General features: G+C 44.5%; 2 protein-coding genes across 4 annotated transcripts in view; one reads left to right on the top strand and one right to left on the bottom strand.

Moving 5' to 3' along the window:
* The first annotated feature begins 1,246 nt into the window (after positions 1-1,246).
* Positions 1,247-14,168, top strand: SLC66A3 (solute carrier family 66 member 3). Its single transcript, NM_001101878.1, has 7 exons — positions 1,247-1,491; positions 4,454-4,536; positions 4,640-4,709; positions 8,953-9,010; positions 10,491-10,611; positions 11,374-11,415; positions 13,097-14,168. Exons 1-7 carry the CDS (start codon positions 1,352-1,354, stop codon positions 13,186-13,188), a joined length of 606 nt encoding a protein of 201 aa, NP_001095348.1. The 5' UTR covers positions 1,247-1,351; the 3' UTR covers positions 13,189-14,168.
* A 1,895-nt stretch (positions 14,169-16,063) lies between these two features.
* The window catches only part of ROCK2 (Rho associated coiled-coil containing protein kinase 2), a 128,572-nt gene continuing 125,894 nt past the window's right edge, over positions 16,064-18,741 (bottom strand). For 2 of the 3 annotated variants that reach the window (XM_059891020.1, XM_059891021.1), the window contains one exon: positions 16,064-18,401. Coding sequence is in view for 1 of the 3 variants with exons in the window: in NM_174452.2 (NP_776877.1) it covers positions 18,398-18,401 (4 nt within the window). In the remaining 2 variants the exon portion in view is untranslated. 3 annotated transcript variants of the gene reach the window in all.

Below are 18,741 nucleotides of genomic sequence, written 5' to 3'. Positions count from 1 at the left end.
GCTCCACCGCCCTAGGAATTTTCCATTCCTAGGCAAGAATACTAGAATGGGTTGCCATTTCCATTTTCCAGGCAAGAATACTAGAATGGGTTGCCATTTCCTTCTCCAGCGGATGATTTTCAGGGCTTTTCATTTTTCTTTAGATACGTATCTTAACTAGCTGGCCAGTAAACCCGGGCACAGACAGCTTCCTGGTCTCCTCCCTCTTGAATTCCTCTCAGGACACACGGGAGGTGGTCGAGCGCAGGGGCTGACCGACTTGATCCTTATAGAACTGGAGCCCCAGGCAACGTTCTTTTCTTTACCGTGGTTTCTGGCAGTGCATTTATGCGACTTTTTTTTTTTTTCTTCTGTTTTTTTACTCTTGACTCAGTACCTATACCATTTCGAAAACTTGGAAAATGCACACACCCCCCGCCCCGATCCCTCAGTCTAAGTTCCTTCTTTTGTCAATAGAAATCTATTTTTACCTCCTTAAGGAAAAAAAAAAAAAAATCTCACTCAAGCGCTGAAGTGCAAGGCTCTGGCGGAGTAGTTTTCAGGGTAGAGGACCAAGCCCCCAGGAAAGAGCAGTTCAGGGATGGGGCGCCCTCCGCTCTCAGCAGGAGGAAAGGCTGGCCGGACCTGGGTCCTTTCTCCGTGTCTAAATTGCGGAGGCCGCACAGATATAAGCTGGGCTGTTTTAAAAGTCTATCTCTGAAATTTTTAGTGAGAAAAACAAAACAAAACACACGTTTCAGCAGTAATAAACTCTTAACAAAATGGTCCTTGCCGCCCGCGAGAGGTGCCCGTTCGCCCTCCGGGGTTCAAGCTCTGTCCCCCGCACCCCCGACCCGTGGGAAAGCGGCCCCTTCTGGGGCGTCGCCCGGAGGCTCAGAACTGCTCGAGTCTGTTTTTCACATCGCGGGAAAGTGAATCAGCAGCGGGAACAGCACGCAAAGGACACGAAGCGGGCCCGGGGGCGGAGGGACAGGACCAGGGGAGCGGCCGGCGGGGCGATGCATGGCGCGGACCAGGGGCAGGGCGGAGGAGTGCACCCCGACAGTAAGGACCCAGGAGGCGAGCCCCCCTCCCCACCTCCGGCGGAGCGGATCCAGGGTGGGGGCGAACCGGGGGAGGAGGCGGGACCAGCCGGGGCCGGAATGAACTGAGGGAGAGGAAGCCCCTGGGCGGGGCCGAGGGCGGAGATCGGGGGCGGGGAGGCGGAGGGGCGGACCTCGACGGGGCGGCCCCGAGGGTGGGGGCCAGGAAAGGCGGAAGGACCGGTGGACCCGGCGGCCGAGAGCTGAGCGGCTCCCCTCGCCAGGCGGCCCGACCGGCGGAACCCCCGAGTCCCAGCCCAGCGGGTGCCATGGAGACGCTGCTGTGGTTGTGCAACTGGAGCACGCTGGTCGTGTGCGCGGCGCTGAAGCTGCCGCAGATCTCGGCTGTGCTGGGGGCGCGCAGCTCGCGGGGCATCAGCCTCCCGAGCCTGCTGCTGGAGCTGGCGGGGTGAGTAAGCCCGGGAGCTCCCCGGCTCTGCTAAAGCAGATGCGCGGGGAACCGAGCCCAAAAGCCCCGGCCGCGGGGAGTAGCGCCTGCCCGGACTGCTCACTTCCTCTCCATACTTGCTGCTCCCCCAGCCTTGTGCCGGAACGAAAGTGGGCGCACGCCCATTACATAGATAAGGAAACCGACACTCAGAGAAATCGTCACTCCACCTGTTAATGACAAAACCAGTCATCCCGCTTTGAGCAAGGCCACTGGCCCCTCGAGACTCGCGTGTGCATTTTCTCTAAACCCACCCTCCCCTATCTCAGGTCGTGGTTTCCTCACTTATAAAATGAGGGGTTGGACCCTCTGGCTTTTAAAAGTTACACCCTTCGGGGGGAGGGGGTGCCCAGGTGTCAGAGAAGGTAGAGCTTTTTGGAGGTAGAGGGGAATTTCAGTTGGAGTTGGACTTCAGCTGGCGCTCCAGTCGGCACTTGAAGACTGTTGCAAGAGCTGGTTTATCCTTAAAAGTCAGGAGTGGGTGCCCTGACTCAGTGTTTAAAGATCTGAACGTGATGGATGATAGCCAGACTTGTTGCAGTGATCGTTTCACAATATATACAAATAGTGAATTATGCTGTACACCTGAAACTAATACAATGTATATCAGTTATACCTCAGTTTACAGAAAAAGTAGTAATATTCTGAATAAGCAAAGTAATAGTCATAAAGACCTGAACAGCGAAAAGCAGAGTTGTAAACTTGGTGGGAAAGACCCGAACCCAGCAGTCTAGCTCCTCTCCCCGTGAGGCCCAGACCCCCCACCTGCCCCGAGCCAGCCTGTGGACTCATTACCACTGGGCAGCTTTGAGGGTGGGTCCTGGGCAAGCACTTCTGGGTCGGGGCAGCCCGCTTGGTGGGACCCAGTTTCTCCCGCCAAAAGGAAGGTAGGGGAGAGGGTGGGAGAAAGGGGAGACCTCCAGAGCACAAGGCGTGAGGGGCCACCCTGGGACCTGTGGGGTCCCTCCAGGGACACCCCCATCAGAGGGGCCAACCCTAGGGTGTGTGACCTCCATCGGTTTGGGGGGCCCTCTGGGGAAGTGCTCCCTGCCTCAGTGCTCCCCATTTCTCTGGGGGAGAATAGATAATTGCTGAGTTCAGTCGTGCCTGACTCTTTGTGAGCTCATGGACTATAGCCCTCCAGGCTCCTCTGTCGGTGGAATTCTCTAGGCAAGAATACTGGAGTGGATTGCCATGCCCTTTGATTGAAGGCGGGAGGAGAAGGGGATGACAGAGGATGAGATGGTTGGATGGCATCACCAAAGTGATGGACGTTGAGTTTGAGTAGGCTCTGGAGTTGGTGATGGACAGGGAGGCCTGGAGTGCTGCAGTCCATGGGGTCGCGAAGAGTCGGACAGGACTGAGCAACTGAACCGAACTGAGAAGTTCATCATTCAGGACAGGGAATGCCCTGGTCTGCTCCAGGGCAGGGGAAACTCTGGGCATCCTCTCAGGGACCAGAAAAGGTAGCCACCTGGAGAAGGAGGCCCTCCAGGCAGGGACCCTTGTAAACAGAAGCTCGGCAGCTGGATTGGAGGCAGTGAGGCCAGAGAAAGATGCTAAAGACATGGTCTTAGGTTTAAAGCATCTGCAGATACAGGGAATGAGGTAGTTGTGCTCTTGTCCCCATTTTACAGGTAGGGAAGCTGAGGCCCCAGAGGTTAGTAACTGCTGGGGATTGTGAGCCCAGTACCCAAGTCTCAGAGTCTGCGCTCCCCTTGGGGCTCCACCCTCAGCAGGTGATGCTGGAGGGATGAGTCCAGGTGGTCTCAGGAAGGTGGCTCAGCAGGTAGCCAGAGGGCTAAGTGCTGGCCGGTGTCACAGGGTGGCCCCAGGTGAGGGCATGGGGCTGTGGTCACACCCCTTCCTGGCTTAGGAGATGTGAACCATTAAGTCCACGTGGTCTGTGGAGGCTCTGGCTCACCCTGAGGGGGGCACGGGGCCTGGGGGGGCGGGAGACACACCCGAGGGGATGACGGGATGACGACAGAGGCATTTAGATTCCAAAGGGGCTGGACTGGCCAGGGTGTGAGCTGGGAAGGCAGGAAGCTCAGACCTCTTCTGAGAGGAGGGACACTGGGGTCTTTATCCCCCACCCCTCCACGCTGCAGCCTCTCCAGGGCTAGAATTTTCTTAAAGGAACTGAAGAGTTCCCCTGTCTTGCCCCCTACCCCCCTAACCCCCCACAGTACTCTGGAGGCCACTGGAATCATCGCAGGATGTTTCCTCCTTTTCAAAACACAGGCTCCCCAGCCCGCTGCTGGGCCCTCATATGCCCAGTGCCCGGGACGCCCACCCAGGATGGCTCTCAGCCCCCCTCAGAGGTCCTTCCTGGCCTCCTGAGCTTCTTGAGTGCATCCTTCTGAGGCAGCTGCCTGGGGCCTCTGAAGTGCCCAGCCTTAGAGACAGGCAGGCCTGGGTCCAGAAGCCCAGTCTCTTCCTCTTCCTGGTCAGATCTGTTTCTAACTGACCATCCGAAGCAGCTTGGCAGTCCCCGGTGCCCAGCTCCAGAAGTCGAGGAGATGATTTGGTTGATATTTCATCCTCCTTGTTCTGTGGTGGTTTGTGGTTTAGTTGCTCAGTTGTGTCCAACTTTCGCCACCCTATGGACTGTGTAGCCTGCCAGGTTCCTCTGTCCATGGGATTCTCCAGGCGAGGATACTGGAGTAGGTTGCCATTTCCTCCTCCAGGGGATCTTCCTGACCCAGGAATCGAACCCGGATCTCCTGCACTGCAGGCAGATTCTTTACCATCTGAGCTACGAGGGAAGCCCTTGTTCTGTACCTCCCTCCTTACCATTTGCTGATGCCCAGCTCCAGTTCTCGGGTTCTGCGCACAAACCTAGGCTCCTGGGTGGGGGCCAGGCCTGCCTGCTGTGGGGGTCGGGTGAGTCTGACCTCAGGAGTGTCCTCCGTCTCCCCAGGTTCCTGGTCTTCCTCCGGTACCAGTGTTACTATGAGTACCCGCTGCTGACATACCTGGAGTTCCCCATCCTCATCGCACAAGGTAACCGACACCGCCGCCCCCGCCCCCACCCCCGCCCCTCTCCCCCTGCCTAGCCTCGGCCCTCAGCACCTCCCCGCCCCCACTCAAAGCCTTTCTTTTCCAGATCTCATCCTCCTGCTGTGTGTCTTCCATTTCAATGGGGATGTGAGACGGGCAGTGCCGTACATCATCATGTATCCTTTCAGCATCTGAGAATCGGGAGCTGGGACTGGAGCTGGGACTGGGTGGGGTGGCAGGGTGTGTTTAGTTTTGCTAATCAGTTCAGCAGGAGGTACAGAACAAGGGCTTCCCTCGTAGCTCAGATGGTTAAGTAGCTCAGTGGTGTCCGACTCTTTGCAACTCTATGGACTGTAGCACACCAGGCCTCCCTGTCCATCACCAACTCCCAGAGTTTGCTCAAACTCATGTCCGTTTAGTCAGTGATGCCATCCAACCAGCTCATCCTCTGTTGTCCCCTTCTCCTCCTGCCCTCAATCTTTCCCAGCATCAGGGTCTTTTCAAATGAGTCAGCTCTTCGCATCAGGTGGCCAAAGGATTGGAGCTTCAGCATCAGTCCTTCCGATGAATATTCAGGACTGATCTCCTTCAGAATGGACTGGTTGGATCTCCTTGCAGTCCAAGGGACTCTCAAGAGTCTTCTCCAACACCACAGTTCAAAAGCATCAATTCTTCAGTGCTCAGCTTTCTTTATAGTCCAACTCTCACATCCACCCATTTTGCTAGTAGGATGTTATTACGCTGGGTTCTGTGCTGTGCTGTGCTTCATCGTTCAGTCATGTCTGACTCTTTGCGACCCCATGGACTGGAGCCCGCCAGGCTCCTCTGTCCATGGGATTCTTCAGGCAAGAATGCTAGAGTGGGTTGCCATGCCCTTCTCCAAGGGATCTTCCCAACCCAGGGATGGAACCCAGGTCTCCCACATGGCAGGTGTATTCTTTACCATGGAAGCCCTATTAAAGCAGGATCCTTTACCAGATATTTATTCTTTTGGTTAAATTAAGAAAAAGCAATCTCCAAGGTAAGATTCCTTGTGGGCGAGTGTATCTCCTCAGCCCAGGGATGCCCGAGATGTCTGTGCCTGGGGTCTCCCCTCTGAGACCAGGGTACCCCACAGTGCCTTGACCCACCGGGTGGAATGTAGACTTAGGACCTCAAGGCTGGGCCGCAGGAACACCTCTGCTAACAGCCACGTTATCCACGTGTCTTCTTTAGGGAAGAGGAGACATTTCTTCCTTCCCCCGAAACGTACCCATTTGACAGGCATGTCTGGTCTGTACCACGATGCCACTAACACACCTGGTCAGCTTGGCTTCTTACTGCTTATTAGTGGGTGGGTCTGGGCTCCTGACAGCTGGTTCAGGTCTCCCCGGACTCCGGTTGTCACACAGACCTGTCCCCTCTCATGTCACTCAGCATTTTCTGTGCACGTGGGCCTGCCTTCCATCTTCATTCTGCTTGTCAAAACTCCCGTTTTTCTCTTGTTGAACCTCACTCTCCTTAAGAGGCTGAGAGCCTTTTTGAATGGCAGTCAGTACTGCCACATCAGTGACATGATCTGAGCTTCAGGGTGGAGGAAAGGGGGGTGGGATGGCCAAGCCTCGTCTGCGTAGAGCATGTGAGGAGGTGGGCGTGGAGTGGTGGGAGTCCCCAGCATGCCTGCAGCCTGGATGGCCTTGGGCCCTGACCATAAAGCCCAGCCCTCCAGGCTGCAGCTGTTCTGTCTATGAAGAGGCAGCAAAATGCCTACCTTTTAGGGTTGTTTCCAGAATGACAATACCAGGAGTACAAGGCGAGCTGAGCAGGTGGCAGGGTCATGTGGCTGTTGTACTAAAAGCCTGTCTGCAGAAGGGAGCTGGGTGCGGACTGAGTCCTGACCCTCCGCTGTTGGATCGAGTTGTAAGCCCCCAGACTAAGTTTTCCTCTGCAAAAAAAAGAGGGAGCGCATGACTCTACTGCCCCTCAATGCTGCAAGGTCAGCCCTAGCTGATTAAAAAAAGCTTTAGAAAAAGTACTTTAAAGATGAAAAGCATGGTGGGATTTACTTTTTAAATAAAATGCAGCAGCTTTGTGCAAATGGTGAGCTGTAGATTAGAAAATGTGGGTGCTGATGGCAACTCTGCTGCTGTTGCTGCTAAGTCGCGTCAGTCATGTCCGACTCTGTGCAACCCCATAGATGGCTGCCCACCAGGCTCCCCCATCCCTGGGATTCTCCAGGCAAGAACACTGGAGTGGGTTGCCATTTCCTTCTCCAATGCATGAAAGTGAAAAGTGAAAGTGAAGTTGCTCAGTCATGTCTGACTCTAGTGACCCCTTGGACTACAGCCTACCAGGCTCCTCCGTCCATGGAATTTTCCAGGCAAAAGTACTGGAGTGGGGTGCCATTGCCTTCTCCGATGGCAACTCTAGGTATCAGCAATATGTTTATAACCTCCTTCTTCCAGTTGTGACTTACAGAGCGCAAGTAAGCAGGGTGGCCATGTTAATAGTGCATTTTTTTTATAAGTAATAGTAGGTCCCATATACTATGCAGGACATGCTTATGCTAAAAAATCACTTGTTGTTGATCTGAGATTCCAGTTTAACTGGATGTCTTGTATTTTAATTTGCTGTCTGGCTACTCTACAAATAAGTCATCTCTAGGATCTCAGTTGCTGCTACGGCTGCTTAAGTTTTATAAAATGTGTGTCTGGAATGAGTGGAATGAGGTGCAATGGTACAGAATTGGGCAACAGTAGTTTAAAATTCAAATTAGAGAGTGTTTGAAAAACAAAATTCCTCCTCCTAGATTCAGGTTGCCTTTTCTGGTATCGACTTGTATTTCGTTCCACTGACCTGAGCACAGAGATTGTTTCAAAGCTCTTCATTTAAATAATGTTATTAATTGTAATCCTGGCAGCCTCTTGAGTCCCTACAGTATGCCACAAAGCAGTGAGGAGATGAATGGGGTAAAGGAATATTAAGTCCCATTTTGCAGATAAGCAAACCAAGGCTGAGAGAAGCAAAATGACTTGCCTGTGGTCACGGCAGAGGCTCCTGGCCGTCCTCGCCCTGGCCTGGCCACCAACTTCTGTGTTTATTTCTGCTTCTCTAGCCGGGCTGTCTTCCTGCAGCAGCATCACTGAGCTTGATGGCACTCAGGTATCATTTCTCCTGTCTCCTAGCATTGCTCTACCCAACTGTGTCATTTCTACACTGGAGTTAGCAGGAAAGAGGAAACCAATAAACAGTTTCACGTGACAACAATTTTGCAGAAGACGTCTCCTGTATCAGGCATCCTAAGTGTTTAACTAGTTTTTTAGTCGATCCTTGAACATGCATTATGAGCCAGTCTTGTTCTACGCACAGTCTTTTTGTGCTCACAAAAGTTATGTGGGAAAGAAAACCATATTTAATAAGCTAAATATATTGAATGTTGCATGGTATGAGTTACAGAGAAAAATAAAGCACTGACAGGTAATAGACAGGAGGTAACTCAGTTTTACATGGGGTGGACAAGGAGCTACTTATTGAAAAGGTAATATACGAGTAAACACTTGAAGGAAGTGAGCCAACAAGCCATAAAGATATCAGGTGAAAAAGTTTCCTAAGAAGAGGATAAACAGTTAAGTATATGAGGGCTCAGATGAAGTATGCTTGAAAATATTCAAGGAATAGCAATACTCTTGTGTCTGGAATGGAATGATTCTGGAAGAGATGATAGCAAATGAGGATCCTTCCCTGATAGTTCAGTTGGTAAAGAATCCGCCTGCAATGCAAGAGATCCCAGTTTGATTCCTCGGTCGGGAAGATCCACTGGAGAAGGGAATGGCTACCCACTGCAGTATTCTTGGGCTTCCCTGGTGGCTCAGCTGGAGAAGGAAAAGGCTACTCACTCCAGTATTCTGGCCTGGAGAATTCCATGGACTGTCCATGGGGTCACAAAGAGTCAGACATGACGGAGCGACTTTCACTTTCTAGACTGCTGTGATTATTTTGGCTTTTAATCAGACTGATATGGCTAGACCCTGGAGGCTTCTGATCCCACAATTTCATGTTTTAAAATAATAAAAATATACTGTGTTACATCTTACATCAAAGGTGCGTTAACTGTTGACATTATGTTGGAGAGGTCTACATGGTCAAGAATAAAATGGGCAGTTGAGATCATCTGGAACGTTCCCAGCCCTAGGATGGGTCCAAGAACACAGGGTTCTTTGTAATTTTCTCCCAGAATTCTGCTTCTGTGCTTTTGAACTCCTTAGCAAGTGTTCACCTGGACCACTTTTGTCTTTTCCAAACTGACAAGTTCTAGCAGAGTTGTTCCCAGTCCACACTTGGCTTAGACGTGTAACCTCTGTGTTCTTGGTTTGTTTCCACGGGCGGGTGGTGGAGCTGCCAGCCAACAAGCCGTTGCTATGTCCCTTAGCATGTGGTAAGCTGTGTGTCTGCTTGGTTCATCCTCACTCTGCAGCAGTGGATCCTAGATCTGGCCATGGTGAGTAAACTGCCCCAGAGAAGAACGTGTGTTCACAGCAGTCTGTCTTCCCTCTTTTCCTTGTGACACCTGCCCTGCAAACAGTTTTATAGATCCAATGTTCAACCCGCTGTCTCGAAAGCACCCCTGTGCTTTGCAGCTGTACCAAAGCATGCTGGGATGAAAGCCCAGTGCTATCCAAATATTAAAAATACATTATTCTCACTTAAATGTATGGCACAATATTTTTACTTCATTTGGTGGGGGGAGCCCTCGAGAACCAGATTGTGGAGTTAGTAGTCGAATGAAGAACTGAGCATGAAGTGAAGAGTTTCAGGTTGGGTGCTAGGTCACTTCAGTTGTGTCCGACTCTTTGTGACCCAATGGACTGTAGCCCGTCAGGCTCCTCTGTCCATGGGGATTCTCTAAGCAAGAATACCGGAGTGGGTTGCCATTTCCTCCTGCCAACCCAGGGATGGAACCCACGTCTCTTCCATTTCCTGCATTGGCAGGTGGGTTCTTTGCCACTAGTGCCATATTATCAGGTTAGTAATTATATATGGATGATACTCATTATTTTTCTAACTTTGCCCCCTAAACACTTTTTTTTCTTCCTTGGAAAAAGGTAAGTGCTGTATTCTTTTTCCTTCCTTGGTTAAGGGCCAGAAATTCCTTGCTGTAAGAATAGGATTCTGATAGCAGGTCAGGAAGCATTTGACCAAAAATCAAATGGTGGTTGACATGAACTTTTCTACCTCATGGGAAAAGGAGCAGAACTAATTGGTGGTCACTGCTGGCCACACCCGAACTCCTGGATTTCGACCCATTCTACCTCCAGCATCTTGTTGGAAAGTGGACTTGGCTCTCAGCCTTGTGACATTACCATGGCAGCCTGGGCCTGGCTCAGGGTAGAGGGTGCTGTACTCTTAACCTCATTGGGGAGCAGAGGTCATGGAGCACAGGGCTGGAGTCTCACCACGTGGCTCATCAGAACAGCCGGAAACTCAGAGCTGATGCGCCCCAGCTTGCTGCTTTGAGTTTATAAATCTCAGTGCAAAGCAGTATGGTGCCCCCACTCTCTACTGTACTATCTATACATCAACTTATTATTGGAGGTGGGGACAGATAAGCCTTTGTGGCCGTTGCAGATTTTTACCCTCGGTTACATCCTACCTGCTGCTGCACATTGGTTACTCACCTGAAGGGGTTGGTGGGTTAGACCTAAGAATGCTGCTGCTGCCTCCATTCTTTATCATGAAACTTGGCTTTTGTCCTTGTGCAAGTTGGTTATTACTTGACATGAAAGCTTGATTTCAAAAGTGCTTTCAGGGAACTCCCTGGTGGTCCAGTGGCTAGGACTCTGGTGGTCCAGGTTCAATCCCTGATTGGGGAATCCCGAAAAGCATAACCCCCCTTCTCCCCTCAAAGGGGCTTTCAGTATCTGGTGCTCTTCTGCATTTGAAACTAAGGGAGTCCTTCCTCCTGTTTTATCTTCACACAGAATTTATGCACTTTCATCAGTGCAGCCAGTAAGTTTGCACAGCTCCAGTACCTGTGGAAGAGCAGGGACTCAGGAGCCATGAGCGCTCTGACATGGACCCTCGCTTCTTATACTTGTGCAGGTAAGAACACAACTCTAATTGATGGGGTGTCCCCTGTTGGTGTGTGTGTGTGGGGTGTCTGCCTAGAGGGGTGTGCTAACTTGATGTCCAAGGGTCATAATCCCTTGAGCTTAAATCCTTTGCATGTTAACTCTTGAATCTCTAGTGTATCCTTATTTATAAGACTGATTTCGTGCACACCACTCTCCATTTTTTGCAAGATCTGTATTTCAGTTGCTAAAAAAATGTAAAAGGACACTTTTCTCCAAAAATATGACCTATTATTAACAGTCCTCCTGATGTTTGCAAAGCATCAAGTTGATTATATTAAATCCACTAACTTGTTTTAAACATATGAATGTTTATGATGTAATAAATTGAAGAGATGAGAATCGTACATTGACTTTTGTGAATGAACATAATTTGCAGCAGTGGAGTTTTCCTGGAGCCATAGTGTGTTTGGTCTCAACTTTAGAATTTCCGCTGTTCATTTGGATTCTTGCAGGAACTACCTAAAATGAATGTATACTCTAGGTAGGAACATTTTTAAAATATCCAGAGCTATTACATTCACTAGATTTACTAATTGTTGATATTTGAATTATACTTTTTCATGTTTCTTCTAAAATCTTAAACTACTAGCTTCTCCATCCAGGGTTCTCTTCTACTCAGATCTTTCAAGAACAGTTAGCGTGTATTCCTGTATTTAAAATGGAAAGATATTTGCTAAGTACTGAAATGTCTGAGAAGTTGATATTTATTGCTGAAATCTTTCTTTTACAGCAAGAATAATGACAACTTTAATGACCACCAATGATCTTACAAGTAAGCACAATATTTTTCTGCCCACGTCCTCTTTGAACTTTACGCCATCTGCCTCCTTCACTTGTAAATTATCTTGGGGTTTAACGGAGCCAGTTTAGCCCCACTGGAAGCTAGCTGCAGTATACTGCAGGCCCTCATCAGTCTCCATGTATAGTGCTAAGCACCCTCTTGCCATATCCAAGATAGAACATGCACAAGATAGTCGATTCCTATCTTCATAAAGCTTCCACTCTAGCAGTGGAAATGAAGAGTGAGGTTATCACACAATGTTTGAAAAATATTGTAAAGTGTTTCGAATGAGGACAGGATGAGCACCTAACAAGGAAGCCTGACATAGTTGGAGGGAGCTGGGAAGATGAATTTGAAGGGGAGAGGGATGAGGAGCGAAGAGACTGTTAACAAGGAGCAGCACATACGGAGGTTGTGAGCAAGGAGGATGGAGCAACACCAGCAGGGCTTGCGGGAGAGCCCCAGGTTGAGTCTAATGAGAGGGAAGGCAATGGCAGGGAGCCTCAGAGAACTGCCCACAGGCAGCAGGATCGGGAGTGACACAATCATTTTACTCCATTCCTTGTTCTGTTACTTTTAAAGGGTTACCATGATGGAGGAGAAAACAAACTTGGGTTAAAGAGAATGTCGTTCATTCCTTAGGCTGAGTTTTCAAGCATATAAATGTTTGGAAAAATTATTAAAACAGGTAGGGTGATTTATTCTATGAAGACTAGAAATGTGTCCTTGGTGTGTAGACCTTTTAAATAAGTTCATTTTATCTGAGACATAGTGTCACAAAGCAGCAGGATGCATTTGCTAGTCCCATCCCAGGGTTTTATCTTTGGCTCAAGTACTTTACATTAGCTCTGAGAGAAGGGTTGAAAAGTGTCTGGCCAGAGTGTATACCTGAGTCAAGTGGGGAAGGGAGAAACCTGAGGCTTCCCTACAGGATGTGAATTCTCTGCTTGCAAAGGAGAGTCAAACCATAATTGAATAACAAAACAAATTTCATATTAAAAATTGATTTTAAAAGGTCAAGAATTTTCTAATTGTGATTTGTTTTATATCTAAGGTGACAGCTGTTCATGAAAGTGACCAGTATATCTGAGAATAATCTCTTAAAAACAGTTCATCTATCTTAAAAGTGTTTTACAACCCCAAAGACACATTAAGTCTCATAAACCTTATTTATCAGGAGTGTTCATCAAGTCATTGAGATTATTTTTTCCTTTTTAACAAAAAGCCACATTGTCATGGTTACTTTAATATAAAACATACCTTGACATTTTTCAGAATTATCTTAACTGATTGCAGTGTACCACTTTTTGCTTAATTAACATGGAATTTTCTAAGATACCACCACCCTTAAGACTTAAAAAATGATAACAGGTTTTTAAAAAGTTGTAGCATTTACCAACCAGAGTCAGATTCCTCCAAATTAAGCATTTAAGATGAAATTATTCATGAAGTCAGGCCAAGTGGCCAGAGGTAGTAATGATAAGACCATTTCTCCCCCAGAAATATTTGGAGCCACAGCTGCACTAACATTGACATGATCCATAGTTTTGTTTCCTTTTGGGTGGTGGGTAGGCGACGTTAAGCCTATTTAGGCTTCTACTTAGAGAAGGTGGTGATTTTATGTGAAAACAGTATTTTTTAATACACACTTTTCTTTTTTGACTGATTTCAGTTCTTACACGTTTCGTGATCATGCTGGCCTTAAACATATGGATAACTGCTACAATACTTCACTACCGGAAGACCAATATAAAGTCTGAATGATGGATTATTCCTATACACAAAGTGGATTCTGAATAACAGAACCAAAGGAAAAAAAAGCTCACTGCTAAATCATAAGTTTAGTCAACCGTGCCAAAGATACTTTAGACTTGAAAAAGCCCAATTAAACACTTTTTAAAAAATGCTGATTTTTAAAAATCCTCTGCGCCTACTTTATTAGGTTAAGGTAGGACTTAAGACATCTGCAATTCTGAGAAAGCTGGTGATGGATGGAAGTCTTCCAGAAAGCCCATTCTGAGGAGGTAGCTTTGACCCTTATTCTGGGAACTAATTACATCTACTTCTCAACTTTTAAAATATTTTAAGAAATACATCCTCTCCAAAACACAAATGCACATGAATGCAGTGGGATTTTGGAAATTTTAATAACTTACCAGGGTCCACTTCCTGGGATGAATGTTGTAATACAGATGTAATAGGATGGCCTTATTGTATCATATTATCATAAAATACCTCCTTGGCAAAGATATCAAGGCAAGCAAAAATGTAACTGGTTTGAACGCATATACCAAAGTAGTTCTCTAACTTCATACTGTACCTTTAAGCATTTCGTAACAAAAGATACCAGCAATCTCTACTTATGAAGAGGCAATCCCAATATACTTCGAGATTCAAGCACAGTGCTGCCATTTTTAAAAGGATTCCACCTGCACAATTAACTGTTACTGGAATTTGGTACAAAATACAGCCAACCTCAACCAGAGTTTGCCTACTGAAAATATATGCAGCGAAGGGTATTGCTGGGTTCTGCCAAGCTCTCATGGATTTAATTCTCATTATGGTATCATACTCTAAACATGCTGTTAAGATTATCCACTGTATTTTCCTATAAAAGCTTGTAAGACCTAACATTTAAAAACATTCACCTAATAATTGAGTAGCATTATTCTATTATATGCAGTAAGTAAATGATGTTTATTAGAAAATGTTTCCTGTGTAAAATAAACTTATTTTGAACTCTTCTGAGTCTTAAAACAGAATTGTTTTAATGTGATTAGCTTTAAGTTAGGTAAGGTGCAGTTTTAAAAATATAGACTAATCCTTTTAGAACTACTGCTTGGGACCAACAGGAAGAGAAACACGGCATCTAAAAATAAAAAAACAAGTCATTCATTCTATAGTTTTAAAAATTATAGTTAACATTTTTTAAAAAGTCCAAGTAAATCTTTTCTCATATGCAGTTATCATCTGCCAAGTAGTATAAACTGTGTGATTTTTTTAGTCCAACAAATATTTTATTTAGATATACTTTATCAATGCTTAAAGCAACTCCTTAGAGAAAATATAGTATCGTAGGTGGAGGGTTCTCAATTTTTCCCCTTTGGAAGGGAAAGGAACATGCATTAGAGCCACCCCAAATATTCTGTACACATCATTAATCCCACAAGAATCCTGTAGGTAAACAGTCTCCATTTTACAGATGAAAATACTGAAGCCCATACTGAATAATCTGTCCCAGATCAGATAGCCAGCAAGGTATCCTAGAAAAGACCCCACTGATTACCAAAAAGTTCTTTCTAGAAAACTACTTGTCAGCACACTATTCTACCAAAATAGACTGCTTCTTTTCCTTATCCTTGACACTCAAATGAGATTCTCAATTTTGCATGTTCCTTAAAATACTGATGTTAGATACAAACTCCTAGTTGAAATTTGATTTTGTATTTCTCCATGGATTAAGCGATAGGGGCTGAACATCCCCAAGTGTGTAACCTCAATTAAGATTTCTTTGCTATACCCCTCTTTTAAGGGAAGGTAATTTTGGGGGGTTAATTTTAGAAGGTTGCACGAGTATTTCACAGGAAAAGTAGGAAAATGCTTATGTCTTAATTTCTTTTATTTAATTTTTAATATAAAAAGCAGGCATAAAATACAATTACAATACTACAAAGATGCAACAGAATTTAAAAAAAACGGGGGGGGGGGGAAGCGCCACGATTTTTGTTCAAGGGGACAGCTGATCAAATATTTATGATTATCTAAACCATGCAATTCATAACTTATTACAACCCCAAACAAAACTCATTATTATGGGGAAGGGAATCAAGGAGAGAACCCCCCAAACATAATATCTAGCACTGTCACACAGTGCTTATTCTTCAAAGTGCTTTACAAACCAACTATGGTATCTTCACAATACAGGGAAACTGATGTCTTATTCCAGGGGAGGAGAGGTGAGTCAGGAGCAGTGTCAACAGAGATCAAGAAACTCAGAAGTGACTTGCTCTCATTGGGTTTTTAAAACATGTTATTTAAAGCATGTTTCCATAAGGTAATCTAGTGTCCAGCTTCTCTATTTTACCACCCAAATCCTGTAATAGATTAACAGCAGCAGCATAACTTCTCAAATTGTGGTTTGGCAACCTAGAGTATTTTTTCTTGAGCATCTACAGATAAACTGGGATAAAGGAGAGCCTTCACAACCAGAATGGTGTAACTCTAGCACAGGTTAATCTTAAAAATAACTCATCTTTATTTTAGATTTATTGGTATACTTATCCTTTAGTTAGCTCCAGAGCATTTTAAACTTAGGTTTTTTTTTTTTTTTAAGTTTGCTTCTAGGTAGCATTTTTTTTAATTAATACTTTTCAACATGCACTAGACAGTCATCCTCAGCAGTAACCCTGGCACCAGTTTTCCTTCTGCTTTGCCTCAGTATTCCCACAAAAGTAAAAAAAAACAAAAACAAAAAACAACCCAACTAAGAAAATCCCAGTATTCACTACTTCTTAGTTCTCAAAAGGAGGTATTTGTGGCTCTAGGAGAAATCAGGTGTGAGGAAACAAGCAACTTTTGGTCTTAACTTTATCTTGGAGGTTTTGGAGCCTCAAGAAAAAGAAACTGGCACAAAAGCAGGTTGTTAGACCAAGTCAATGTCATATTTAATGAGTGTTGGGAAGAAAACATTTGGATGGGGGCATGCACTCATGTATGTACATGAAACCAGCAACAGGGTATAAAGCAAATTCTTACCCAAGGTCAGAATTTTTTATTAAGCACATTTCCACTGGCTGGACAAATGACCTTATAAATCCTTATGTCAAACCATATAATGTAAAGAATCTTCATGGAGAGATTTTTTTTTGCCCCTTAGGATCTCTTTGCCCCCCAAAAAACTTCACATTAATTTTCCTTTTATAGTTGCATCACACCATGATTCTCCATATTCTCTAATATATATACAGCATTCAAAATTTAAACTTTTGCCATTTTTACTCAAATATTTCAATTACTCATGTGTAAACTTCAAATTATTTCACCTTAATAAAGTTTATTAAAAATATATATATATACTCTCCAATTCAGAATAATATGATAGAACCTCCCATAGTGTAACAAAATCTCTATATAAAATATTAATTCAGTCTCCTTTTAACAAGTCTAATGAATGGAAATATTTATTCTATATAAATTTTATATATTTTTCATTTTTTAATCTTACTTAAAAAAAAAAAGAGCTGTGCCCCCGAACCAGAACATACCTGCAAGGGAAATGGCATGCATATCTAGTTTTAGCACAGACAGCATGGAAGAGTGCAGCCTGGACAATGTAAGAACAAGATTCAGTTTCAGTACATCAGCAGCCAAAGGCCACTCTTCAATTTCCACAATAGTATCTATAATTGGGGATCTAACTCTTTAAACACCTCAACATTGACCCCAGAAGGAATCAATGAAAAATGTCTACTTCCTTCATAGAAATATTGGATGATGTATGTCAGTATCATGCCAAACTCTGTGCACATGAATATCCACAGAGAGGATGACAGAAGACCACAGAATTTTTCCTTACTTGATTCTCACCACTGATGTACACTGTAGCAGTATAAAACATATACTTTTCTGGGATAATGAGAAATAAAGCAGGAATAGTCCTGCATAAACTGTATGTAACTTGAATAGCATTTAAAAAAATAAAAATTAAGTGCCTTTGAGGCAACTGCTTCCCAGCCACAATAATGAAATGCTGCCATACACAGTCATGTGTTTACGGGATCACACTTAAATACTTAAAATATATCTACAGTATGTCTTAGTTTTCTTTGTATTTGAGACAATTTTTTGAATCTTGAATGTGAAAATATAAAAAGTCACAAATGCTTTATCAGAAATAAAAACACACCTAGGGTAACCAGCAAATTAAAGCAAAGAAAATGTTTCATAGTCACACACTAATACTGAGGTCTGTAAAAGAGGTCAGATGAGAAATAGATATACATAAAAGATATATTAGTTCCAATCCTACCCATTACTGTTTCTATCACCAATACTTAAACAAAATTCTGTTATACAATCAAAATAGGCCGACAATGATAACTACTATGTGTAAAAATAGTGCACTAATTTTCTTCTGCAAAGCAAATTTGCATCCTAAGAGCTGGCAAATACTTTTTTTTTTTTGTTTTAAATACAGGAAAGGGTGGATATCTTGAAAAAAATTAAATTAAGGCATTCAAAATGGGTAAAATTGCCTATTACAAAGCATTAAGAAACTGATATAATTAACTTCAAACTTCTTGTTACAATAACTGCTTAAACATGAACATGCAGCTTCCAGCAGGTACACACAATGAGTGATATAAACTCCAACATTATGGCTTTATACAAGTGCATAGTTACAACTGCAGTAAGTAATGATATCTGATTAATGTTTATAAAAAAATAAAGTGGGAAGTTAAAAAACCCTCTTGCAGTATTACAGTACTATGTGTGTGTGTGTGTGTGTGTGTATGTGTGTGTGTGTGTTCACACACACACTACAATGGTCACTTCTTAAAGACGCAGTCTCTATCACTGTAGTGGAATCCATTCCCAGATTCTTCTGGCAAATGTGCTGGTGAAATCTCTCTGTTGAAGCTGAAAAGATGATTTCTGTAACTCTTCTAAATCCTTTATGCAATGTAGTGTGAGTGATGCTAGGAGAGCTTTATGGAATAAGTCTGGAAGAGTTGCACATGATATTCTTATTCTATTAACCAATCACTGTTGGTTCAACTTGTTGCTCCAAAGGAGCCCAGAAAACCTATTCAAGATTTAGAATTTATATTGCAGGAATAGAGGGAATATATATGTGTATTAGTCTCTCAGGAAAATATAACTTTTTAATAAATTTTGGGCCATCATATTTCAGTCTTGTTTCAACTAGAAGAATATGATCACCTTAAATAATGACTGCATTCACAGAAGGCAGTTAGCTGGAAAGAAAAGGAAAATAAAGTCAGTTGATACAGTGAAATAATTTAAGAGATTGTGATCAGTTCTTTGAAAAGGCATTCCATTTACATCAAACTCTACAGTCTTCCAGCTACTATACTTTTAACATCTAAATCATGCATATAGCATATTTACTCTTACTTTTCTTATTTGAAGGTACATGCAATTATATTCTTCCTTGTATTTTTTCATATTGCCCACAAACATGACACACAAGTTTTAATATGGTTAACTGGCTATTAAGGTGAGATGGTATGTCAATGAATAACTCAAGTGAACCTGTCTGATTTGAGGTTTAACTGTTAGCTTCCTCGTGTGGGT

Source organism: Bos taurus, chromosome 11 (genome assembly GCF_002263795.3).
Source record: "Bos taurus isolate L1 Dominette 01449 registration number 42190680 breed Hereford chromosome 11, ARS-UCD2.0, whole genome shotgun sequence".
Classification (NCBI taxonomy): domain Eukaryota; kingdom Metazoa; phylum Chordata; class Mammalia; order Artiodactyla; family Bovidae; genus Bos; species Bos taurus.
The sequence above is the reverse complement of the archived record's forward strand: the minus strand, read 5'-3'. Positions and strand labels throughout refer to the sequence as shown.

What these genes read in the sequence shown, in the direction of transcription:
- SLC66A3 (NM_001101878.1), top strand. Translation starts at nt 1,352, where the DNA reads ATGGAGACGCTGCTGTGGTTGTGCAACTGGAGCACGCTGGTCGTGTGC. An exon ending in CCCCATCCTCATCGCACAAG is followed by an intron (nt 4,537 to 4,639) that starts GTAACCGACACC and finishes TTTCTTTTCCAG; the next exon opens with ATCTCATCCTCCTGCTGTGT. An exon ending in CGCTTCTTATACTTGTGCAG is followed by an intron (nt 10,612 to 11,373) that starts GTAAGAACACAA and finishes TTTCTTTTACAG; the next exon opens with CAAGAATAATGACAACTTTA.